The sequence below is a fragment of the Sminthopsis crassicaudata genome, chromosome 2 (assembly GCF_048593235.1).
Source record: "Sminthopsis crassicaudata isolate SCR6 chromosome 2, ASM4859323v1, whole genome shotgun sequence".
Lineage (NCBI taxonomy): Eukaryota > Metazoa > Chordata > Mammalia > Dasyuromorphia > Dasyuridae > Sminthopsis > Sminthopsis crassicaudata.
Window position 1 is genome coordinate 249,709,082 of NC_133618.1, and position 27,304 is coordinate 249,736,385.

At 34.4% G+C, this 27,304-nt stretch overlaps 1 protein-coding gene across 3 annotated transcripts in view; it reads left to right on the forward strand.

The window, feature by feature from the left end:
• Positions 1–27,304, forward strand: part of CDH4 (cadherin 4) — a 1,236,924-nt gene that overhangs the window by 784,508 nt on the left and 425,112 nt on the right. For all 3 annotated transcript variants that reach the window (XM_074288750.1, XM_074288748.1, XM_074288749.1), the window contains exon 3: positions 14,623–14,849. In XM_074288750.1, the coding sequence (XP_074144851.1) occupies positions 14,623–14,849 (227 nt within the window). The remainder of the gene's footprint in view (positions 1–14,622; positions 14,850–27,304) is intronic.

A 27,304-nucleotide genomic window follows, 5' to 3' on the forward strand; every position in this document is an offset into this window, starting at 1 on the left:
CTGAAATCCTAATTACGGATGCTACATCCTTTGAATGTTAAAATCATGTGGTGTTTCTTGGATTTCAAACTGGCCAAAGAAAGAAGCTACAAATCCTCAGAGATCTGAGCTTGGCAAACAGACGTTTTTAATTCCAGATTTGCATCAACTGCAAATTATATAAATTTAGTGATTTCTAAGAGAAAATACCATCAGACATACCACAAGCTTTACCTTTTTTTAAATCCAATTAAATATTTTTTTTTAGATATAGGGGATTTCTAGATTTTAAAAGAGGATTTGAATTTCACAGAACTTTGAACACAAAAGGTGCTCAATAAATAATTAATTAATAAAATGAAAATCAAGGTCTGTTAAAATATTTCTTTGTTGTTGTTCAGTTGTTTTTTTCAATCATATCCAACACCGCATAACCCCATTTGTTTTTTTTTTTTGTTTGTTTGTTTGTTTGTTTGTTTTTTGTCAGAGATACTGGAGTGGTTTTCCATTTTTTCCTCAGGCTCATTTTATAAATGAGGATACTGAGGTAAACAGGGTTCAGTGACATGTCCAGGGTCACTCAAATAATGTATGAGGCTGATTTTGAATTCACAAATTTCCTCATTCCAAATCTAATGCTCTATCCACTGCACTGCCTAACTTCCCTGACAAAGATTATTTTCCTCCTAGTAAAAATGAAAGTATTGAACCAGATGATCTCTAAAATCATTTACTACTTCTGAATTACACTGATTCTAAGAATTACTTAAGTACTTTGCTTCAATGATTCTGTGTATAAGTGTGATGATTTCTGTGAAGAAAGAAAACACTTTGTACACTATAATAAATCACTATTTAAATTCGAGAGACTATTATGTAACACCCCATCCAATTATAATACATTCATTGAAAATAGTGCTTTTCACTACTAAAAATGGTATTTTGTCTATTCACTTACTTAAACAAGACCCACAGATTGTGTGTGTGTGAATGTGTGTGTGCATGTACATATTCACATATATAAATGTGTTTATAAATACACATTATATATACAAATTATATATTTTATATAATTACATGTGCATATATATTTATATATACACATATAAATATAGCAATACACTCTGTGTGTGTGTGTGTGTGTGTGTGTGTATTCCTCACCCAAATTCACTCTTGCAATACTTAGAATTTCAATAATTGATGGATATATAAAGTACTATTTGGTGGGCCCTTATGTCAATTCAGTAAGTGTTCATTGTCTTCTTGGCACTCAGCAAATTCAAAGCTCTGATAATTCTATAATAATCATAATCATAATGATAGATATTTTTAAGGCTTGTCAAGGTCTTTTACTGTCATCACTGTGAAGCAGGTAATACATATACTCCACTGGGCATTTTGTTGAAGAAACTGAAGTTAAGAGAGATAAATAATTTATCCAAGGCCACACAATTATTATATGGCAGACCTAGGATTCAAATTAAGTATTGTAACTTCAAATCCAGTACTGATTCTAACTGTATTATAAAACTTCAATTGAAGACAATATTGAAATAAAAAACAAATTTAAACCTTCATTTTTCTCTTCACTTGGAATAATACCTTTGGAACTCTGTGCTTAAGGAACAAAGAATTGGAGATTCTTTTATGTAGTTAATAAAGGGTAGAAGGGAATACTTTTTTTTTTTTTTTAAAGAATTCAAGATCACTAATCAGGATTTTGAAGGAATCCTTGGAATCTGTACTTAATAGAGGGTCATCCTAAGCAACAGAGGCAGAATGAATCCTATAAATAATATAAATCACTGCTGGTGAGTGGGTGTTGAGGTGGACTCTAGAATAATATATAGAGAATAACATTTTTGTATCAGAGACTGGAAATGCATTATAGTGACAGATGGCTGGCCAGGTGCTGTGTGTTCTTTATATGGGAGAAATGACATCCAAGTCTGAGAAGAAGAGACATGGAATGTCTGATCATCAACCCATTTGCTTTCCTTTTATCAAATTCTGGTGAGAGAGGGAGAGAGGGGAACATACAAATAGGGGGGAGAGATCAATCAATTCAGCTAAAATGAATTTTTAAATACCGAGGTATTTTTTCCCTTTTCTCTAACAGAGTTAAGGCTTTCTAGAAGGTGTCCAACCAATAATATTTCTGCAAATTTATTTCTTGCTTGTGCAAATCATGCTGAATAGCTATTCATTCAGATCATAGTGAATGACAATTCTAACTGCCCAAATATTTCATCAGAACTCAGACATATTTCAATGGTATGGCAAAAGGAAGGCAAAACCATCAGATGAATAAGCCAAAGGAGAATGGTATGTCTGATCACTGACTATTGTTGCTAAGTCATTCAGTTAAGTCCAACTCTTCATAATCCCATGGACCATAGTATGCCAATACTGTCCATGGGGTTTTTCTTGGAAAGGATGTTGGAATGGTTTGCCATTTGCTTCTCCAGTGGATTAAGACAAACAGAGTTTAAGTGACTTGTCCAAAGTCATGCAATGAAGTGTCTGAGGTTGGATTTGAACTCGGGTCTTCCTTATTCAAGGTCCAGTGTTTTATCCACTGACCAACCTAGTAGTATCCAATTACTGAGCCGAACTATTTTAGTTCAATTAGTAGAACTATTTTAAAAGTAGACACCCAAATAATATCATACAATCTCAGACATCATCATACCTAGTCTGTGCAGAGTAAGAATCCCTTCTACAAGATCTCTGAGAGATGGACATCCATCTTTTACTGAAGACTTCAAGGGTTGAAGAACTTACTACTTCCCAAAATAGCCTCTTCCTTTTTTAGATTCCTTTCACAGTTAGGAATAAAAAGCTGACCTCTCAGACCTCTGTGTGATTTGATCTCAAAATCTCTGATTTACAGATCCAGTGCTTCTACCCATGAGCTCCAACTTTGACTTGTTTTCTGAGCTCCATTGATTCAATTCAATATTTCTGAAGTACTTGTTACCATGTTCAAATGCTGGGAGAGAACAAAAATTTAAATATGACACAAGCCCCCGGTAGTCATTAAGTTTATAGTCTAATAGGAGATATTATACACATACAACCTTAATATAAAACTATACACTTATAATGAATAAAAGGTCATTAGGTAGCACAATGGATAATGGATCCCTGGACATGGAGTCAAGATGACCTGCTTCAGTCATTTACCAGCTATTTTTGTTACTATTCTTCCTGCTTTGTTTTCAAAGAGGACCTATGACATTATGAGGGTGTGTGACCCTAGGGAAATTATTTTTAATCTTAATCTCTGGTTCCTCATCTATAAAAGGAGGGACAAATGAAGGAAAGGGGAACAGGGGGGACATAAGCAATTATATAGTACCTTCTACCTGCCAAGCACTGTGCTAAATGAGCACTTTGCAAATATTTTCCCATTTGTTCCTCACAACAATTCCTACAAGGCAGGTACTATTATTTCTTCCTCTTTACAGTTGGGGAAACTGAGAAAAGATTAATCGACTTGCCCAAGATCACATAACTTGTCAGTGTTTGAGGTCAAATTTGAATTCTGGTCTTCTTGATTCTAGCCCATTTCTCTCTCCATTGTACCACTTAGTTACCTACCTGATGGAGATTTATAATAGCATCTATCTCACTGGATTTTTGTAAGGATAATCATCGCTTATGGTAGGCTTTGAGGTTTTGATCAAATGTGATAAAATCCAAAAAATGCTTTGGAGAACTTAAAACACTATATAAACATAAACTATTATCATAATTATCAATACAAGAGAAGTGTAAAAAGTGGTGAGGACCAAAGAGGAGGAAAATGATTACAAATCAGAGGAGCAACTTCTGGAAGGAGGGAGCACAAAGGCTGGACCTTAAAAGACAGATAAATTTAACAGGTGAATTTCAGGGAAGGGTATAGAAGCTGAGAATATTATATGCACAGGGAGAAGCCTGAGCAAAGGCACATAAGGCATGGCCAGAGGAAATATACAAAGAAGGCTAAATGGCCCAGTTTGGTGGGACTACAGAGAACATGAAAAAGCTGTCTCTGTTATTTTTGTGGTATTATCCCACACTGGGAGGGATCAGGATTACCCAAGCACTCTAAATATGCATCAGGCCACTGGAAAAGAGGAGAGAAAATGTACCTATTGCAGAACAGAAGGGAGAAAAGCACATTTCGGCAGCTCCGTGCCCTCTACATTCTGACACCATCAGATTTTTTTTCTGCAGACGCTGCTTCCAGAGTAGGAACTGATAATACACCCAAGTAATTACCATGTGCCGGCTGGTTGAAAGAATAGAATAAATATGTAGATAGGTATGTATTTAATGTACATCAGGAAAGTGCTGATATGCTGGGTGCAGCAAGAGAAAACAACCCAATTATACAGGATGGATGTTGGGTTTTGTACCCTTGCTAAACTTGACAGAGGGCAGGGTCAAGGCATCTGTGCAGGACTGCACTCATGCTTGCAGCAGGGGAACATTTCTCCATGTTTAATTCAGATCAATGCAGTGGTTACCTTCTGCAACTGAGAGGAGGAAGAGAGAGCAGACTTTGACTGTGCATATTTAAACAATTAGATTTAATTTCTCTCAGGATTCCTTCTGTCTCTTGTCAAGTTTGTTTTAAACTAATGGAAGTAATTAGCAAACCACAGAGAGACATCATGCAACAGGTAGCAATTTTGAGATAACAGAATAAAACTGGACACAGACACACAATTCTAGAGCCCAGAGAAATATTTTTTTTTATTTCAAACATATTTTAAAATGTTAAAGAAACTGACTATGGCCTGCACTGGATTCATGCAACCAATGAATTACTCCTGAAGATATTAATTTCTTTTGTTCTATAAAATTTGTCTTGGGAAGAATCACCATATTGAGATCTGGGAGACCTGGGTTCTACTTCTGTGTCTGCTGTTCACTGCTTTAAGCAAATCATTAAACTACTTTAGTCCTGAGTTTCTTCATTGGAAAAATGAGAGGCTTAGGTTAGATGGTCTCCAAGGCCCCTTCTGGTTCTTCTGTTTTACAATGTTTTCCTATTTATAAAGTGCAGCAACCCACTGGAACCATAGAAATGTCTTGGCATAGCTGACGTACATATATTTCATGAAATGTAGATGCCATAAGAATATTTCTGTCACTAAGAAAATGCTGGGAAACAGATTATGGTTGGGGGGGTTGAAGGAAATGAGCGCTATATCAGAGTAGTTCTCTGAGGCTTTTTGTTTTGATATGAATAAAGGTAATTTTTCTGTAAATGCCCATAGAAAGCCAAAACATGTTTCAAATTTTAGCTGCCCATGCCATGCTCAGATTTTACCTCCATTTATAGCACCTATGGTGAACCAGAATAATAATAATAATAATAATAATAATAATAATAATAATAATAAATTTGTTTTCAACATTTGGAGATTTCATTTAATTCGTTTAGAAAAATAAATTGAAGAATGAAGGATCCCATAGGCTTGTTGTGATTTTTTTTTCCTTTCAGAAGACTGAGAAAGAAATTAGAAAATCAAATGTAACTGTATTAGGAAAGGAATTAACATAAACTATCGAGTTTCCTTTTCACCTTGGGTATCTATAGTGCTGGGCATGGAGTTTAGTGGTAATTTTCCCCCATTGGGGATATTTTATTAGCAAGACATCTCTAAATATATAATGACACTTCTCTTTACCATAAAATCACATCCTCCTTAAAGTCATTGCTAAAAAGAACACAAAGAATCTTCAGTTACACAGAATGCTTAGGAAAAAAAGATTCTTGGATCATTTCATTTTCTGGGTAACTGAGGGCTAAGCAGAAAGCTCTTCCTAATTGATTTTTTTTCTAAACAAATCTCAATTATCAACCCTTTCTTAGAAAGTCCAGTAATTCATTCTCTCTTTTATAAGCACAGAGATCATCTGCAGACTTTCCCTGATCAAGATTCTAAAATTCAGAATGTGTTGTGTAGTGCTGGAGATAAGAGATGATGATTCAATGAATAGAGAGAGAGCTAAGCTTGGAGTCAGGAAAATAAGAATTAGAATTTTGCTTCAGATGCATACCAGCTGTGTGATACATGACCATCGGCCTCAGTTTCCTCATCTTTAAAGTGCGAATATTAATCTACCTGACAATGTATTTTTAGAATCAAATGAGATAATATCTGTAAAGATATTTTACAAATCTTAAAATGTTACATATTGTTCTATATAACATATGGATTATATATTATTAATTTCCATTTTTCTTTTTAAAAATCTGCAACATAAGCCTGTTTTCCTGATATTTACATCCTTATCCTAAATGTTGAGTTCATAAGACCAGAAACATTTCAGAAGAATATATAAGAACATTAATAAAGTATTCCCACTAAATTCTGCATAATTAAGATATTACTGAGTGGTAGATTTGGAATGAGAGAGAGCTAGGTTCAAATCCTGCTTCAGATTCATTAGTTGTGTTCTCAGAACCACTTTATACTATTAAAAATATCAAGGACCTCCCAAAGAATTTCTGTTTAGGGTCGTTAGTCTATTGCTATTTGCTGCATTAGAAATTAAAATCTTGAGAGTATTATGAAAGTAGTTTGGATTTCCTGAAAAGATCTTTAGGAGTTAGTGGACCATACTTTGAGAACTATTACGCTCACTTAAGATCCATCTCTCTATCTTAAACATCTTTGCTCTGCTTGTTCCACATTGTTCCATTTACCTGTAAATACTTCTTTTTTAGTCTCTCTCTATTCCAATATTGTTAATCTATCAAAGCTTAATTCAAGAGCTACTTCCTCCAAGAAGCCTTCCCAAGTTTCTGAAGTGTTGACAACACTACATTTATTTGAATTCCTACAGTGCTTTAATTCAATTTAATTCAGCATTTAGTAAGTACCCACAGAACTCTGTACAAAGCAAGGTGTTAGGCACTGGGAAGACAAAATATTTCCTAACCCCTGAAGTTTTTTTGTAATTGTTGAAGATGTCTGATTTCATTAGTATCAAAGACCCCACTAAAGAATCGTTTTCCACTCATGCAGATAGGTAAAATTCATTCTCTTAAATTGTTGTCTGAGGTTACTGAGATGTTAAGTGATTTTCTCAAGATAAATCAACTATTATATTTCAGAGAGAGGATTTAAGCTTAATTTTCCTAACCCAATGGCCATAATGTGGCCAAACTAGTTACATTATATAATGTAACATTTAGTTCTAGACCATCTTCAGTCACAAGATTCACACATTAGTTCCTCAAAATATAGGAAGCTTCTTAGGGTCCGTAGCCATATCATGTCCTGTCATAAATCCTAAGGACATACTAGGTTCTCTTTGGATGCAAAGATCTTAGAAAAAGCACTGGCATAAAGTAAAGTAAAGTAAGGATTAAATGAGATAACTTAAATAAAACACTTTGTAAACCTTGAAGAGTAATATCAATGCTAGTTGTTATTATCATTACTACCATTCTTTTGCAAAGTACTTTGTACACATTTTCTCACTGGGTCCCCACAACAGTCTCGCAAGGTAGTTGCTATTGTTATATCCATTTTAAAGATTGGGAAGCAGATACATTGGAATCAAGTGGCTTTCTAAAGATTACATGGCAGATAAATGTCTGAAGCAGGATTTGAACTCATCTCTTCCCAACTCCAAGTCTGATGTTCTGTTTAAGTTAATCTTGTTTTCTTTTTTTGATGTGAATTCCAGACATAGATCAGGAAATGCCATGGATCTAAAAAATTTCAGCAATGCATTCAACTCATATAAAGTCTTCAGGAATAAGATGGAGATATGCAGGCTAGATGATGGTAAGATTAGAAAGATTCAGAAATGGGTAATGTATCATTGTGAACCTAAAATCCTCTCTCTAGTGCAATGTTTCAAGGTTCTGTCATTGAACCTGTTCTAGCCAATATTTAATCAGTGATTTTGATGAAGGCAATGTATTATCAGAAAACAGAGGTGGGTCCGTGACGTAGCAAGAAAGGAAAATAAATAGACAGTCTGAGTACTGTATTACTGTTCATAAAATATTAAAAAGACCTAGAGGAAAATTTCCAATGTATTATCTATAGAGGATTTATGGAAATACAGAGACAATAATTACAAAGGATGGGTTATAATTTGTTCCACTAGAAGTGCCTACACAAGTGAGATCTGGGACCAGTTGAAGTATTGATTGAAAGAATAGGTTGTCTGCATATCAAATTTCTGAATGACACAAACCTGAGAGGAAAAGCGAAAAGTGGGATCACATTTTCTATAGGTTGGAACAGTATGTTGAAGTAAAGAAGGTGATATTTTAAAATATATTTTATATTTACATTACCTATATTTCCCAGTGTATCTCTTCCCCATCTCAGAAAACTAGCCCTTATAAACAAACTTTTAAAAAGTAAGAAAAAAAATTCAGTAAAACTTACAAATATTTTGGAAAAGTCTGGTATTATATACAGTGTTTCACACTCATAGTCCATACATAGTCTGTAAAAAAGTAAAGGGAAGTATCTTCTAATAACTTCTTCAGATGCAACTTGATAATTCTATAGCATTCAGCTTAGATTTTTTTATTTTGACTTTCATTTTCATTTACATTATTGTAGTCATTATGTATTACTTTGCAATATATATACCCTTTGTATCAGTTAATCTAATTAATGATTCTTTATATTCATCATAATCAATATATTATCATTTCCTTATTACCCTCCAGTAAATGTCATCTATTTTATTTTTATATCTTTGCAACCTTTTACAAAAAAGCCCTGCTATAAGTATTTTGTAGTATATGAGGTCTTTCTTTTTGGCAAAAACCCCTTTTAAGGTATATGCTTTACAGTAGAACCTTTGAGTCAAAGAGGATGAGCACTTAAGTTGTTTTCTTCACATAATTCCAAATTGCTTTTCAGGATGGTTGGACCAATTCACAGTTTCACAAAAATAATATTAGTATAGCTATCTGTCTACAATCCTTCCAACATTACCTCTTCCCATCTTTTACCATCTTTGTTAATTTGCTAGATGTATGGTGAAACTTTAGTTTAAATGTTCACCCTTCTCATTAAAAATGAAATGTAATAGAAAAATATTTATAATCATGGATTGGGGCCTGAAATTCCCCCAGTTTTACAAGTATAAGATAAAGAAAACATGACTAGAAAAGTCATTCATGCCAAAAAAAAAAAAATTTGAGGGAATTTAATGAACTATTAAGCCTAATATGCATGTATCAGCAAAACAATTTGGCAGCTAAGTCCTATAACAATAATTGATTATTGATCATTTAAAATTGGATATCCTGAAGACATTTTACATTTAAAATGTTTAAAACTGAATTTGTATTTTCTGTCAAACCCTTTCCTCTTCCAAACTTTCTTAATTCAGTCAAAGGCATTACCATCCTTCCAATGCTTCAGCTTCATGAACTCAACCTTATACTTTGCTCTTTACACACATATCCAATAAGTACCAAATCTTCTCTATTCTACTTTAAAAATATCTCTCATATCCAACTTCTTTTCCCAATACATACAGTTATCAGGAGAGTAAAAACTTTATCACCTCTCACCTTGATTGTAGTCATATATTCTAATTGGTCACACAATCTCCAAATTTTTCCAATACCACACTGCTGCCAAAGTAAATTTTCTTAAATATTGATATAACTTCCCTACTCAGTCAGTCTCTGTGGCTTTTCAGAGACTCTAGTATAAAATACTAACTCCTCTGTTTAGTTTTTAAATCCCTGTATACTTGGTTCCAATCCATATTTCCCAACCTTCTTGAATATTATTCTCCCTCCTTCCCTCTGTGATTGAGCCATATTGGCTCTTTTTCCCTTCCCCTCTCAGGGCTTTCTTTTTCCCATCTTCCCGTGCCTTTGCATTGACTACCCCTCATGGCTGAAATATACTGTCTTCTTATCCTTACTTCATGGACTCCATCACTTCCTTTAAGATGCAGTTAGTATATCTTCTAAATGAAGCTTTATCTGATTTCCCTATTGGTGCACTCCCAAAGTAGCTTGTATTTAACTATTTGCCTATGTGTTAATTTATTACTTAATTCTCTACATAAGCATATGTATACATGCACATATAAATGCAGAAAGAATACACTCATGTGCACATGTACACACTTCTTTCAATACACACACACATAGACACATACACACACACACACTTTGTCAGGTTCATCACCTTTCCTCATTATAAGCTGACTACAAGTAGGGCTTGTTTCATTCATTGTACTTGTATACTTAGAACCTAGAAGAATCTCTCACATACAAGGTACTTAATAATATATGATTGGTTGAAAACAACCTTAATCTTGAGCTATTTTAATAGAATGATCATTTCCTTGTGTGGGATTGATAATTCTCTTGTTCACTGCGATCAAATGACTAATTATGTTTGTGTTCAATTCTGGGTGCTTCTTTTAAGAAAGGGCAGCTAGGTGTCACAGTGCTGGGCCTGAATTCAGGAAATTATCTTCCTTAATTCAAAAACATACATATATGTGTGTCTACATGTATATATGTACGCTAACATTTTGGTCCATGAATCCCTGTATCCTACATGTCATAGAGATTCATTCATTCAACAAATCATTTTTTTGTCTTTGTATAAGGATTAATTATGGTAGTTGTTAATGATGCCAAAGTTATAAAATCTACCCCCGCCACAAGTCGGTGTCATTGCTTAGAACTTTAAGGTTTCTAAAGTGAAGAGCAAGGCAAACCAATATATGTGGTCTCACGACAAGAGGATAACCAGTGAAGCTAAGAAAACTGGCATCTTTTCTGACAGGCAGGCAGTAGATGTGGGCTATGGGTCTAGAAGAAATCTGCATCTGCAGGGAAGTAACTTCATCACTGTGCCTTTGTGAAATTTGCGGGCCTGTTGCCATCTCTAAGCTCTGCCATTGGACTGAATCAACCAGTGTCACACACCCCATCAAAGATGAGGACAAAGGCTCCCGTGGCACATTCCTGGAACTCAGCCACTCCACAGGCACTGGAGCAGGGACCACAGAAAGTCAATCCAGTAGTCGTGCTGTGAGAAGAATTGGTAAAAGCAGAATACCCTGGTGGACTAAAGGAGGGCAGACACATAGCAGGTGGTCAGCTCAAAGAACTCCGGGGTGACACTGAATCAGGGCCTTAGGCCCCCCTGTACAACTGAGAAACCAGCTGTAGCTGACAGTGCTGACAGATTGGCATGCTGTTGGGGCTGGGGGGAAAGGAGAATAGAAGCAGGGGGTTTTGAGTGCAGGCAATCCACAGCTCACAGAGGATGAAAGATAATTCCATAAGCAGCTTTAGACCTTGTGGGCAAAGGCCTCGACTGCTTACTACAGGCCAAACTCTGCAAACAGAATGGTAACAGGACCTAGATTAGCTTGTTCAGTCCCATGGCAGGCTATGTTTCATTGACTATCAGGAACAGCATCTGTGTAAAAATGCATATCCTATGTGTATACATGTAAAATAACATGAATATATAAATATAGCACAACATTCATCCTTCCTCAATTCCATGTAAGCATATAGGTGAATATAGATTTTTATTACCAGCATGATGCCCCCAAAAGATATATAGATATACTTGTGTGTATGTATTATACACACACACCCACACACACACACGCACACACACACACACACACACACACACACACACATATAAAATCAAGTTCTGTTCAAGTTTACCAGGGGAACTCTCTTAGGTAAATTCCTTTTGTATTTTTAAAAAGGTGATAAATTGTTCCATCAAGTGAATATTTCCAGTTATTTTGTTTGTTTGTTTTGCTTTTGGTCCTCATATATTTCTGTACATTGGATTTCCTTAAAGGGAAGCATACAGTTTTTATCATAGTATTTAGAGCTTGAATGAACCATAGAGATAACTAGTCCCACTCCTCATTTTACAGATTTTTCTCATATTCCATTTTCCTCCTGAGACACACAGAGAGGAAAATGAATGACCCAAGCTCATATAAAGTAAGTAGCACAACTAAAATAAGAGGCTTGATTCTCTGATGCCAAATTCAATCTCCATTGTTGACTCTCTAAGGCTGGTAGAAACACTTTGTTATGCTAGAGGTCTGCTTTCCTAGAACAAAAGATTTTATTAATGTATTTTGCACAGATTTCACAGCAATCATGTAACTGTCATGTTCCTGTCAATGACAGTATGGTGTCAGAAGTGATTGATCCAGTCAGTTTGTAGTTGACTTTAATTTGTTTACTGTTGGGAAAAGGAACTATCAGAGCATTTCAGAATTCACCTCTCATTTGAAAAAAAAATGTAATTATTTCCTCATTAAGAAGCAAAAAAATCTATCCCTTTTACCACCTCTCATTGGAGTCACTATTTTCAACTTGTTCCTTAAAGGTTCTGTTTGTGGAACTCTGTGAGCCCTAATTGTCCTTAAGCCCAGGGAAAAAAAATGACAATGGTCATTTTCTGCATATTTTGTTTCCTTAATGGTAGAGGTAAAAGACAGAGGTACCTGGAAAAGTGTCAGAATTTGGGGCAGCCTATCAAAGATTGACTTTAAGGAAAGAAACAATAAAAAGTGAAATTTAAGGGGAGGGGACCCTTTCTCTAATAAGCAGTAATGTTTTTTTGAGATTTTAAAATAAATATGCATTTGATGACCAAAAGAATTTGCTCAAAAACATCCTCCTATCATTATGTCTTAGATCCTAACATTTTTATAAATATTAGATAACTTTTTAGCCATTGTGGAGCTTGGGGATTTTTAAAAAAATTTCATCAAAGCAATGTGATACTGGCTATGGATGCCTCATAATTTGCTGCCACATTCCATGGTAGCTTCAAAAGCTTATATATATTAATGTGATTTGAATGAATGTACAACTTAGAAAAAATAAACCCCTCTTTCCATAGCAGAAATAAAAATGGGTTCACTCCTGAAATCATTAAGAAGTGTGTTATCAATTTTGTTTCCTAGTTAATGTTTTGGAAGCAAAGCTGTATGTGCTGCTCCCAGCAGTGTCAATGGAATATCTGCTTTAATTCTATATTTTCAATTAACCAGTGAAGTATTTTCCCATCCTTCCTCTTCTCCTCTTCCCCTTAGTCCCCAGCCTTTCATGCTGCCTATGTTCTGGTCTGGCCCTGTTGGGAAGTCTTGTGCATTGCATTTTGCAGCAGGCTTCAGAATTGTGTAATGGCTCTCATTAGCTAAGTAAGCCAAATAATCACTAAGCGTGGGATTACAATTCTCCTTTGGTGGTCTGCCTGCTATCATTTAATATTTCTTAGATTGTATTTCCCCTTCCTCAATTTTTTAAAAACATTTTCTACATTTGGCCTTCTCTTGGAACAAGCCACAGTAATTAAGGGTTTTTAGGTTATCCAATTATTGTGAAGAGAGGTTTGCATATGGTAGGCAGACTATTGAAGCAAGGAATATATTTCAGGTAGAAAATACCCACCCTGGAAACTGGGACACTAATACATTGCTGGTGGAGTTGTGAAAGAATCCAGCCATTCTGGAGAGCAATCTGGAATTATGCCCAAAAAGTTATCAAACTGTGCATACCCTTTGACCCAGCAGCGCTACTACTGGGATTATATCCCAAAGAAATACTAAAGAGCGGAAAGAGACATATATGTGCCAAAATGTTTGTGGCGGCTCTTTTTGTTGTAGCTAGAAACTGGAGGATGAATGGATGTCCATCAGTTGGAGAATGGTTGGGTAAATTGTGGTATATGAAGGTTATGGAATATTATTGCTCGGTAAGAAATGACCAGCAGGAGGAATATAGAGAGGCCTGGAGAGACTTAAATCAACTGATGCTGAGTGAAATGAGCAGAACCAGAAGATCACTGTACACTTCAACAACAATGCTGTATGAGGATGTATTCTGATGGAAGTGGAAATCTTCAACATAAAGAAGATCCAACTCACTTCCAGTTGATCAATGATGGACAGGGGTAGCTGCACCCAGAGAAGAAACACTGGGAGGGGAATGAAAATTGTTAGCACTAATATCTGTCTGCCCAGGTTGCATGTACCTTCGGATTCTAATGTTTATTGTGCAACAAGAAAGTGATATTCGCACACATGTATTGTACCTAGACTATATTGTAACACATATAAAATGTATGGTATTGCCTGTCGTCGGGGGGGAGGGAATAGAGGGAGGGGGGGTAAATTGGAAAAATGAATACAAGGGATAATATTATAAAATATATATATATATATATATAATAAAAAAAAAAAAAAAAGAAAATACCCACCCTGCAGTTAATAGTCTCCAGTTGAATTCTGAGATCATAGTGACAAGAGAGAAATCCATTTGTAGAAATGGAGAACAGCTGTGTTTTAGATATAATGAAACTATCAGGTGCCCCCTAATCTTGCTTTTTAAAAGCCAGCAGCCAATTCCTCTGAGTATGAAGATAAAAGACAATACCTTGCTGAAGGTCAAAATAACAACTAAACAGCCCTCCCCTTTCATGTTTTTTGAGATCTTAAACATGCCAAGGAAAAAAAATGAAACCTGTTAAGATGCATATTTGATTTTATGTGTATGTGTGTTTTTGTTCCTGTTGTTGTTTTCTGATCAAGAGTTATAGCATGACATATCTCCTTTTTTTTTTTCAACCTTTCTTCTAGTAAAATTCAGCAGCTGCAGCAGTACCAATGGAGTGGAATATGAGACAAATAATTTGAACTTCAAAGTGGGGACTGATGGGACAGTTTTTGCTGCCCAGGACATGCAACTCACCTCTAGACAGATTGCATTCATGGTGACCGCATGGGACTACCAGGCCATGGAGAGATGGGATGCAATAATCCGATTATTGGTAGGGGAAAAGATTTCCCCCCACTCTATTCATAAGGTAAAGGAAACAACTATGTCATGTGGTAGAATAGTTGCATGAATATGTCTGGCATGGTTTTTGTTTCCTAAAGAAAGAACTAGACAGTTGAAATTTCACACAATAGAGGCAAAACCCCTTTAAAAGTTTCTGAAAGGTTTTGTTAGTCTGTTTTCTTTCACAACATCACAAATCTAGAAATATGTTTTGCATGGCTGAACGTGTATAAACTTTACCAAATTGCTTGCTGTCTTAAAGAGGGAGAGAGGTAGGAGGGAGGGAGAATTTTGATCTTAGAAATTTTAAAACAGGTGTTAAAAATTGTTTTTACTGGAAAATAAAATAACATATTAAAAAAGTTTTCCATGGGACTAAGGAATGAAAGTAATATAAATGGAAAATGTCATGTAGAAAAATAATTCTTCCACAAAAGTCACTCTGTTTCTGTTCCATTATCACGAGTGTCCAATTTAGTAATGATGGATAATATATTGATTAGAATAGCCTGAGGTTTTCAATAATAGGTCAATATGAATGAAGGAGTAGGGTGGTTAAGGCTGGAAAGAAAAAGATTCATGGGAGAATTAGTAATCATCTTCATTAAAATGAAGGGCTATTTTCTTGGGTTTTTTGCTGAGCATAAGTTCTGATTTTCCTGAAAGAATAGCCAAATAGTTACCTGATATAGCAATATGGTATCTTAAAAGACTATGAGATCTCCTTACATGATGTTTGAAATAATGACAACCCCTGACATTTGCATAATACTTTAGAGTATTATTTAGAGTATCTTTTTATCAACATTATTCCATTAGATTCCTAAAACAATCCATTGATCTAAGTAGACCAGGAACTGTGATCTTTCTTTTCATGCTGCAATTCTAAAATCATCTTTATTTTGCAGAAAAGGGCTGGAAAGCTCTAAGAGGTTGGGTGATTTGCCCAAAAGTTCTTTGCTAAAAGCCATTACTTTATATTCCATATGTATTTATAATAGTATATTCTTAAATTTGGGGAGTCATGGATCCCTTTGATGAGCTGGTGAAACTTATAGATACTTTCACAAAATGCATGCGCACACACACAGTAGCTAGTTATAAGCAATATTGTCTTCAAAAAGGAAAAATATGTTGAAAAAATTAAACAGAAGGATACACCCTATAATTGTTTTTATTCCTGCTAGTATGCAGGCATACATTATGTTGTATTTTGCCCCTAAAAGAAAAAGTTTAAAAATGGGGAAGAAAGTGTCTGTAGCTAATAAGGATCAGATTTGGGATTAGGATATAAATATTCTTATTTTTCTAGCCCAATATTTTTCACTTTTTCTTAAACTGTCTTTTCTAAAAGAATAGGCCAATCTACTTTCCTACAAATAATTTGGGGGGGGGGAATAATTACATATGCAGACAATAAGATAAATAGGTTTTTTCATTGAAGTCTCTTTCAACGTTTTTTGGGTGGGAGAGAATGTGCATACATGAAATAGAAAAGTATATGTCCACAATTCCTAAATCTGGAATCTTCCTGAGCACCAGATGCCTGTGTGACAATGTGGACTTTATATATAAACTATGGAGATACTTGAAGCCCTATTGAAATCCTCAGATAAAAGGCATTAATTGAAAACATAATGACACCTTTTATTAGCTGTGTTAATGAAATGATTTCTGATGCAATTAATCACTTGCTCCTCTTTTGGAAGGTGCAAATGACTGATTATGATTGCAATTATCCTTTCTAAGTACGATTGCTTGCACCTATAATCTTGTATGAACACCAGCACCAATATTGCTTTCAACTGAAAAGGCCAGAAGCTAAGCACAAAATGTAGATTCATGAAAGAGTTGTTATCCCGGTTTCTGGAAGGAAAAAGCAGGACTCATAAATTTTAGTTAGTAGCATGGAACAATTGAATACAGTGGGTTAGAGGTAAAGGGAGAATAAGCAGAATCCCTTGCTTGCATGCTGCTGAAAGATTACTTCATTTCTCAGACCCATGATTTCATTAGCATGGCAGCTGCATATATGCATAATACATATATGTACACACATATACCCTGTACATTCATATTCTAAAATCAACAGGCATCTTATTGTGTCTAGTTCTTTGCTACACAAAAGTGTTGGTATGAATAGTTTGGGTTATACAGGATCTTTGTTCTCCTTGGGGCATATGCCCAGCAGTGGGATCAATGAGTCAAAAGATATATATTTTAATCAATAAAAGTCCCCATTTATTATCATAAGGATTATACTAATTTATAGATCCACCAACATTTGAAGGTCTTTCCACAACCATTCCTTAAATGCTTCATTCATTAAAACACTCTCCTCTCAAAAATATTCCACTAACACCCTGTGTTTTATTGTATCAAATCTACATGTCTTTGCTGGGCTTTCAAGGCCCTTCACAATCCAAGAGACAATCTTGTTTCCTACTACTCTCCAACAGGTACATTCTACTTTAGTCAAAGTTTTCTTCTCACTACTCATACTACACTCATGTCTACTTTCTTGTCTTTGCTTATATTGGAGCAAAGGAATGAATATCACCCCTTCTCTCCATTTAACTTCTCTTTATTCCTCAAGGACCTCAGCCTACATAATCGATCCTGACCATATCTTCAATTAATGATCTTACCCTCCTCTAAACTTCTTAGGATGCAAGATAGGAATTTATTATAAGTATCTTCTTAGATACTTATAATAACAGTATTATTAACTTTTAATTTCTGTTTGATACATATTACCAAAAATCTTGTTGAGAACTCTTTTTAAGGAGGGGATCTATTTCTTCTGAACCTTCCTCTACTCTATATAATATCTAATAAAGAACTAAAAATGTAATAGGTTCTAAATAACCACAATAACAATGCCAGGATTGTTTGTATCTGCATTACTTAAAAATATGAAATAGATCATTATTATGACAATTATTAATTGGGAGCATATAGGTGGCACAGTAGATAGAAAATAGAATCTGAAATCAGGAAGTCCTAAGCTCATACCTTACCTCAGACATTTAATATATGTCTGACTCTGCACAAGTCATAAAACCTCTCTTTTTAATTTTCTCCATCTGTTAAATAGGAGGACTATAATAATATATATCTCCAAGGGGTTGTTGGGAAGGTCAAATAAATTAAAATATGGAAAATGTATTATAAACCTCAAATTGTATAATATAAAGCTATATAAATTTTGCTATTATTAATTATATTATATGCCATACAATATACTAGTATACTATATGATATATATATATGTATATATATATATATATATATATATATATATATATATATATATATATATATATATACTATCATTACAAAATTAGAAACAGATCTTAGTAGATACAGGCAAGGACTTTCAAGAATCACTTTTTATCAATGGTTCACAACTCCAAGTTACAAAATATTGCATACATATTGCAGGGCAATCGAAAGAAATTAATTTCAAACCTCATCCAGATCAGTTTAAATGAGAAGTGAGATTTAGAAGCCTACTAAATTCTAGAAAGGAAATAACTGAACAATCTCAGGTCACTGATAATCATTTCAGATACTCTGCCCAATAATAAAATAGATGACAAAAATAAAACCAGTATCTTAAATAATTTGCAATAAGAGCTTGGTATATTTAGGGCTTTTTGTAAAGCCCTTTTTGAATATACATTCTTCTATAATATTTGGCCAAAAGTAGAAAGAGTAGCAGAATTTGCCCACTATAGTATAAGTAGTCATTTTTGCCATGGTAAGAACTATAGGAGGAAAGATGGCACTACCAAGGAGCATTCTTAAGGACAGACAAATATTTTACAAGACATTACTTTAGCATTACATGTCAGACATTTGCTATCTTCTGTAAATTAATAGCAAATCTCTGTGCATCAAATACAGAACTTTTCACATATTCTTAAAAATAGAATTCTATAAACAAACTGAATGAGTAATGGGTCATTCTGGATAGAGCTATTGCCCCCCAAATCTTTGAACATTACATTGATCTACAATAATTGAAGAATGATGCTTGTAGTAGCTGACACTGTACCAAAAACCTCATAACCTTCAAGCTATCTAGAATGAAAAATTTTCAAAATACAGAGACCTAAAAGAAGAAATCAGAATTGTATAGGAACTAGATGAAAGTATAGATCATCCCTATCATCTTTGCTGCAGCTAGAACTGTCTCAAAGATACTTTTAATGATTCACTGAAATTCTAGAAGTTATATCCCAATACTTCTTTAATAAAAAAAATCAAGTATTTTTATTTATTTGTACTTAATTCATAGAAAATTAAATGTAAAAGAATGAGAGCAGGAGAATGATTTGTCAAAGGAACATTTCCACTTGAATATGATCAAAAAAGATGAGAACAACAATAACTACTACTACTACAACTACTACTACTGTTATTGCTACTACCTCTTTCATAATAATAATAATCAATATGGCACTTCATTGTTACAAATACTTTATAGACATGATGTCATTTCAAATAATCCTACGAGGAAGAGTGGGGTTATTCTCACTTTATATCTGAGAACTCAGATTCTGACTTATTCAAGGTTACTGAGCTAGTAAGTGGTAGAGGTGGTCCTCAAAGCCAGGCTTTCTGATTCTAGGTCCCACATGTGCTCTTTCTATGATAGCTCATTGCCTTTTTTAATTGAATTTGTTGCATTTGTTTATCAGTGTATCTCTTTGAAAAGTGTCACACATTTGAAAGTTTGTGACACTATTTCCTAAAATTTCAATTTTAAATGTCTCTGATTATTAGTAGGCACTTCATAAATAACTATGGAATTGATTGAGGGGAGGAAAAAAGATGTGCTTACATTGTATTCAGTGAGAAAGTATTTCTTGGTATAAAAGATGGCATTATAGTGCCTGAATGACCAGTGTTTGGCAGAGCTAGAACTAAGACAAGATGGGCAAGGTTTTGTCATAGATGTTGACTTCAGAACATTTTGCTCTGAGTTTGATGAATTTCTCAACTGGTTGATTCCCTTGACTAGCCTGTCCCCTTTCCTGCTCTCCAAGTTAGCATTTTCTAGGGTTCCATGATCTTAGGCTTTTCCCTAAGAAACTGCTTTTCCATGTTTACAGACACTTTCCCATGACTACCTGATGTGACAGTCACACAGACTCCTAGTGTTAAACTGAGATTAGTGGCAAAGTAGCATTCAAGGATGTCATTTTTTTCTCCATAGTAAAGTTAGTACTCCCAATTATCCTCTGCTCTTCCTCTCTTCAGTATTCTCAGGAATCGTTGTTTATTTCTAACACATTCTCCTTTGTCCTGGGTTTCTTATTCCTCAGTCTTCTATTGCTCACTGAAATCATCCTGTCTTGAACTTGTTGCTGTCACCCGTGGACCTTCAAGTCACTCTTTCACCTTTTCAATAAATTCACTATTTCCCCAAAAAGTTCAATATTCAGTCTTTTCTACCCATTCAGGCACTATGGCTTCCCCCCCACTATCTGGTTTACTTCAAGCAAGCACAGAAGTGATTATACTTTGTATCCTCCAAACAGCTTACCTTCCCCGAAAAGAATCTATTGCAAGTGCCAGAATTCCTAGCTATGAACCAGGTGTTAGAATTAGTCCTAGCTATGAATCTAGGAATTCAGGTAACTAATATCAATAAATATTTATTGAGTACCTACCATATGACAAGTATTATACTCGAAACCATGATCAAGAACCATAAATTAGGAGAATGAAGAAGTCATCTGGTTTATTCAGACCACACCTCCACTTTCCCCATATCTGTTAAAACATTGGTTCACTAGCTTTTTGGTCCTAAAACTCCTTTCCCTAAAAATTATTGAGGGATAAAACCAATATAGCTAAAAGCTGAAGAGGAGCTAATAACTGTGTTGAATCTATTTAGCAAGTTTCTCTGATAAAGACTTCATTTCAAAGATACATAGGGAAGTGATTCAAATTAGTAAGAATCAGAGCTATTGCCCAAGTGATAAATGATGAAAGGATATAAAGTTTCCAGAAGAAATATAAACTATCTATTGTCATTTTAAAAAATGTTCTAAATCACTAAGTATTTGATACAAAATAACATAACCCAGGATTCTACTTCAGAACTATAAGAATGGAAAAGATTTTTAAAAGAAAGGGGGAAAAATACTGGAAAGGCTATGGGCAAACAGATGTCCACTTGAAACTGGGAAATGGTCCAGCCATTCTGAAAAGCATCTAGAACTATGTCCCCAAAACTATTAACCTGTGTGTACCCTTTGACCCAGAAATACCCCTAGTAAAACAATACTATCAAAAAGATAAAAACAAAATAAGAAAAGGCCTCATACGTACAACATGTGTGTGTGTGTATGTATTTATAGCAGCTCTGTTGTCAGTGGCAAAGTATTGAAAATTTAGGGAATTTCCATTAATTGAGGAATGATGAACAAGTTACTAGGTGTGGATGTGTACATGTGTATTTAATAGAATATTATTGTGCTATAAGAAATAATGAAGCATAAGAAGACATATATGAACTAATGAAGAGTGAAGTGAACAAAACCAGGAGAAAAGTATATACAGTAACAATGATATTATAAAGAAAAATGACTGAAAGTTTTAGGAACTCTGATCAATAGATGATCTATCATAATTCCAGAAGATGTATGATGAAGCATTCAGATCACTTCCTATTAAATAGGTGATAGGCTCAGAGTTCAATTTGAGATTATTTTTTTTTATATTGTGTGGCCATTTCTTTTCCTTGATTATACATGTTAGCAATAGGAGTTTTTTTTCCTCTAATTTTCTAAGAAATTCCAGGAATTTCTTCACTGGAAAATAAAAATAATTACACAATAATTGAGGACCTACTCCCCAAAAGTTTTTCTTTATGTAGGCTATATTTATCTATACTTATTAGATTAGAAATTTAGATCTCTTAGGTGTTTTGAACTTGTGGATCCCTCAAAAGGGACTCAAGGTTCCCGCAGGAATCCTCCAATCATATTTTGAAAACCACCATATTAAGAAAACCAAGGCACTTTGAGAGATTGAGACTATGTTTCATCTTGATTCTCCTCTATAGGAAAAATATCTCATGCTGACCTAAATCAAAAAACCAGGAAAATAATTTCCAGGTTTGGCTGTGGCAAAAAAATGTACCTGACTAATGTCCATTATGTGGGAATTTTTACTCTTCCATAATGTATGAAGAGAGACGCATTCTAAATTTGTCCCTAATGAACAACAAGAAAGAACTTTTTTTGTTGTTGTTGTTCCTGAAGTGCTATAATTCGTTCTGCCTGAATGAGTTGATGTGATTTATTTCTAGACTGAAATGTTAATTCTGCTTTTAAAAATGATTTTTATATTTTGTGATGAGTTTCTTATCCTAATTCTAACCTTAGTCGTACCAAATGTGGGTTATTCTAGGCAATACTCAGTAGTCAGGAAATAAAAGTTGTAACCAATAAGTATAGTGCAGTGATGTTGTTGGTAAGTGTTTAAAAATCATCCCTATTCCATTCTCATTGCCACTCCTTCCCTCCCCCCCAAAAAAAATCTGCCTACAACATATTTTTAAGTTTAATCTGCATTATTAACATTTTCTGTCACTTTCTTAAGTGTAGATAAGAACAGAACAAAAGAAAACAAAAACCAATAAATCAAGCACTGATTGGTAGTGTTTGTGGATTCCACAGACATTTTCCCACACAGAAAACTTTACAATCCTCCCAGTTTATTTGAACAGGCTCTGTGCATCCCTATTGTGGTGGAAAGAGTGATAATAACATTTGGGATCAATAAAAACCACTTTAAATCCTAAATTCAACACTAACTAAATATGTGATCCCAGGATAAATCATTTATCCTTACTGAGCCTCAATTTCTTTTTCTGTAAAATGTGGATAACAATAGCAATGCTCCTCACAATGTTATAAGGATCAAATGTAAATTATATTTTAAATCTTAAAGCACTGTATAAATGTCAGCTATTATCATTCTTATAGTCTTATAGTCACAAAGCAATGATCTTGAAATATTCACTGAGATCAGGATTGTAATATAATAGAAAAATCACTGAACAGCAGTTGATTCCTTGCTCTAAGATTTAAAAATTGTGTTATCTTACTTAGGTTAATTCCCTTTTCCAAGTTTCAGTTTCCTCTTTGATAAAATGTCAAGATTAGACTAGATCAATACAACAAGTATACCATGAGGTATATGGAATATTCAGAAAAAAAAAAAAAAACAGCATCTCTGGTATGAGGGCTTACAGAGTCCTTTTCTGGGTTCCTCATCCACCTTTGGGTCCTGTCATCTAACTTTCTCCAAGAAGTTGTAGTATGTGCAGCAGCTACATCCTAGTAAAACGGTCTTGGCAGATAGGCTAAACAGGCCTCAAACCTGTTAGTGAATTAAGTGCGGCCTCTATCCTTAGCATATGAAGACTTCCTCAACAGAATGGGTGGATAAAAGCAGTTTGTTTCCACAGCTATGAAGGCTGCTAAAGACACTGTGAAATTCTTAGAGCTTTGTCAGACATCAAAAATGCCAAGGTCATCCACTGCATCCCAGGCCATTGCCAGTTTTCTTGACTTTTGTCTTGCCACTGGACTCTGTTGTTGACTCTGGAAGAGAAAGTGAGGTTGATGACAATGGACTTTTGGCTCATTTAAATCCAATCATGGACCACTCAAGATATAACCCTTGATGTCATTGTTCTTCTTCAGAAACAAAGGACAAATCCCAAAACCTCCCCTGAGCAGAAACTGAATTGAAATGTAATCAGGAGCTATTTAACAAAACAAACAAAAATATAGTGGAATATAATGTTAATAGGTAGTTTAAGTTAATATGCTATCTGCAGGGATCCTTAAGTACAGTTTAGTGACACAGGCTCAATTTGAGTTTGACACTTATCAAAGATGATATCTAAAGCATCTTCCAGTTTTCATATTTCATATTCTATTTTCATATTAATGTGATTCTATAAAGAATTTTTAATTTCTGAAAGGGTTTCTATATTTGTAGCCCAACATTTGGAGCATCTCCATTTACCAACCCAATTTCTACAGCTATTAGCACATATGTTTCAAACAAAAGATGAGAAATACAACTGTAATGACTTAAACTCCTGTATATGTCCCCCCAGGAAAATTCTATGACACTTCAAATGGAACAGTTTTAGTGATCAGAGAAAGGATCACCTAAATTTAACAAATTACACTCCAAAACACCACCTTACCTTACCCTTACTATGGAAAGAAGCAATAGGATTGTCAATTTAAATATTAAACCTGTAAACAGACAAAGGGAGGCAGAGGGCAGTCTTCTAAGCCCACCTGAAAGCTTATTTCTTCCTTGAAACCTTCACTTGTTTCAGCCCAATTAAACTCTCTTCTAGAGCTGTATTTGTGTTCAGGAATGTTTTAGTACACATTTTATAGTACAGTATAGTTCAGTACATTCAGTATGCAATTTAACATTTCAGAGAGAATATCCGAGTAATAAGGGACCCAACAGCCTTTTAGTCCAAATCATGCTCAATTAAGAATACTTTTCAAATTATCCCCAATCAGTAGTTATAGAGACATTACCTGAAGACCTCCATGAAAGGAAATCTTACTACCTCCCAAAGGAAGAGCATTTTACTTTGACATAGTTTTAATTATTAGAATGTTTTTCCTTACATGTAGCCTAAATCTGCCTCTTTACTGTTTCTGCACATTGCTGATGGCATAGTCCTCCTCTGAGATTAATCAGAACAAATTTAATCTCCATTCCAGATGATAGGTTTCAAATACTTAAAGGAAGTTGTGTCCCTACTAAACCTTCTCCAGATAAAAGATTTTCATTCCTGTCACCAATCCTATTATTGCATATACTCTAATTTTCTCACTGTACAAAATACCTTCTTTTGGTCACACTATATGTTTGAGATAAAAATACTGTTTCTACCTTACAAGATTGTTGTAGGGAGAGCACTTTCAATATATCAAACTGAGATGTAATATTATTATTACTATTTTCATCTTTTGTTATTCCTTATTATTTTGAAGAGGGTTAGACAGGAACAAGTCTTTGACAAAATGTTAACTTCCTGTTATTCTAGGTATTTAGTATTCTACATACTAATATAGCACAGGTGGGTAAAATAACTGCTTTTTTTGTAGTTCAAGAAGAATATTAAGGCATAAGTTCAACCTCTATGGGACAATTAAAAGTTTAATGCAATTCCAAGAACAGAATGGACAGCTAAAACGATAAGTACCTCATATTTTTTCCACTTAATTTTGATCCCCTGTTCTAGATTTCTATATTCTGAAAGTATGTTATTCCATGTAGCTTAGTCACCTCTATCAAAAAATAATATTCTTAAGTTTTTGTGAATATCCTGGCAGTAGTGTGTAACGATTCAGCCTATATTAACGAGCTGGTTCTTATACTCTTTCAAGATATTCTCGGCCTGTATTTGCCATAGAGGATTTTGGTAACATTCAGTCCATGAAAGATAAGCAACTTCTGATGTGTAATTCTAATTTATGTCTAAGTATTCAGTAGGTGCTTTTTTTTTTTTTTATAAGCTTTCAGTATTATATTTTTAGAGGTTTTACCTATACTTTTTAGAAGGTCTACCTTTTCCTTGTGCAATCTACATTAATCTTTGGGTCTAGGATCCTAAAGGATAATTCTTTTGCTTTTTCTGTGGCAACGATCTGGTACTGAATTGTCATTACAAACTGCTCTATTTTGATGAACAAATTCACAAAATCCACCCATTTGTTCATTGTATCTTTGTCAATATGTTATTGGCTGGCTTCATGTAAATAAATCTTCCTTGAAGGACTTTTTGATTTAGTGCTTGAATTTTAGCTTTTTCAGAAGCTCCATCCTCTCTGCTTACATCCTAAGGTTACATTTGGCAAAACCTAAGGCATTATCAACCTTTGTAATTATTGTTTATTACAAAAGTATGTGCATTTGTGTATAAATTTCATAATAATAGCTAACATTTATTAAGTGCCTATTATGTGCCAGGCATTATACTTAAGTACTTTACAAATATTATCTCATTTGATCCTTAACAACATACCTAGCTGGTAGGTGTCATTATTGTCCCCACTTTATAGATAAGAAAACTGAGACCAAGTATGCTTTGCCTAGAATCTCAAAGCTGATAAGTATCTAACGCTGGATTTGAACTTAGGTTTTTCTGACTCTAGACCCAGATCTTTGTCTACTGTACCATCTACTGAATATATACATATACATGCATGCAATAGATGCATGCATGTGTATGTATATATGTATATATGTACACACATTTATTATTGTCATTATTGTTATTGAAAGAAGCAGAGGAAAATCAAAGGTGACTCCAAGTTTTCTGGCCTGGGAGACTAGAAGAATAATGATTCCTCTGACAAAAGAGGAGTTATTTAGTGATATATATTGAGTTATATCCTCATTTCTATTAGAGCTTCAATTTGCCATGGCCCCCCAGATAGTAGTTTTAAGTTTCTCTTACTCACCCTCCATCTAGTAACTAATGATCTGTAAGCTTTCTTCAGCACTTCAAATGATACATGATTTCAACGGGTGAAATCCAAGCAGATGACCTCACCCCCATACCTTAGTAAGACAGTTTGATGAGTTGCTATAGCCCAAAGGGAAAAAAAGAATTACTTGAGTCATAAGCTTCTCCACACTTGGTCCTTAGATGATAAACACACACTGTCCAGATAATATTTGATTAATTTAGTTCTTTGCATCTTGGGTAGTACCTGCCAAATATTGGAATCTCATGGCATAGCTTTTGGGAACCTATAGCTACCTATATACCATCACAAGATATCCTGTATAGGCCTTTACAATAATCATGAATGATAATTACTAATATTTATAAAGCACATTGCCTATTATTATCTCAGTTGATCCTCACAATAACTTTCTGAGGTAGATACTATCATCTCCATTTTATAGATAAGGAAGCTGACATATCTATGCATGAAATTCTCTCCCTCTTTCCTCATCTCTCCTTTCTGGCTTCCAAGATTTCTTTCCCATCTCAACTAAAGTCCTACCTTCTGCAAGAAGCCATTCCCAATACTCACAATGCTAGTGCTTTCCTTCTATGATTATTTCCAATTTACGTTTGATATCTCTTACTTGTATGTAGCTATTTGGGTGCTGTCTCTCTATTGGTTTGGGAGGTCCTTAAGGGAATATATTGTTTTGTTTTGTTTTGGTTTTTTATCCTACATTTCACAATTCCTAGAACATAGTAAGTATTAATTTGTTTAAAAATGCTTTTTGACTTGCTAATTGATTTTCCATGAGTTATATGAGTAATAAATTCCTGAGGTAGAATTTGATTCCAAGCCTCCTAACTCCAAGTCCATAATGCTAACTAATATGTCAGTCTGCAATTAGTGACTTCAGTGGAGGAATTTCTAAATAAAATATCAAAACTCGATGAAT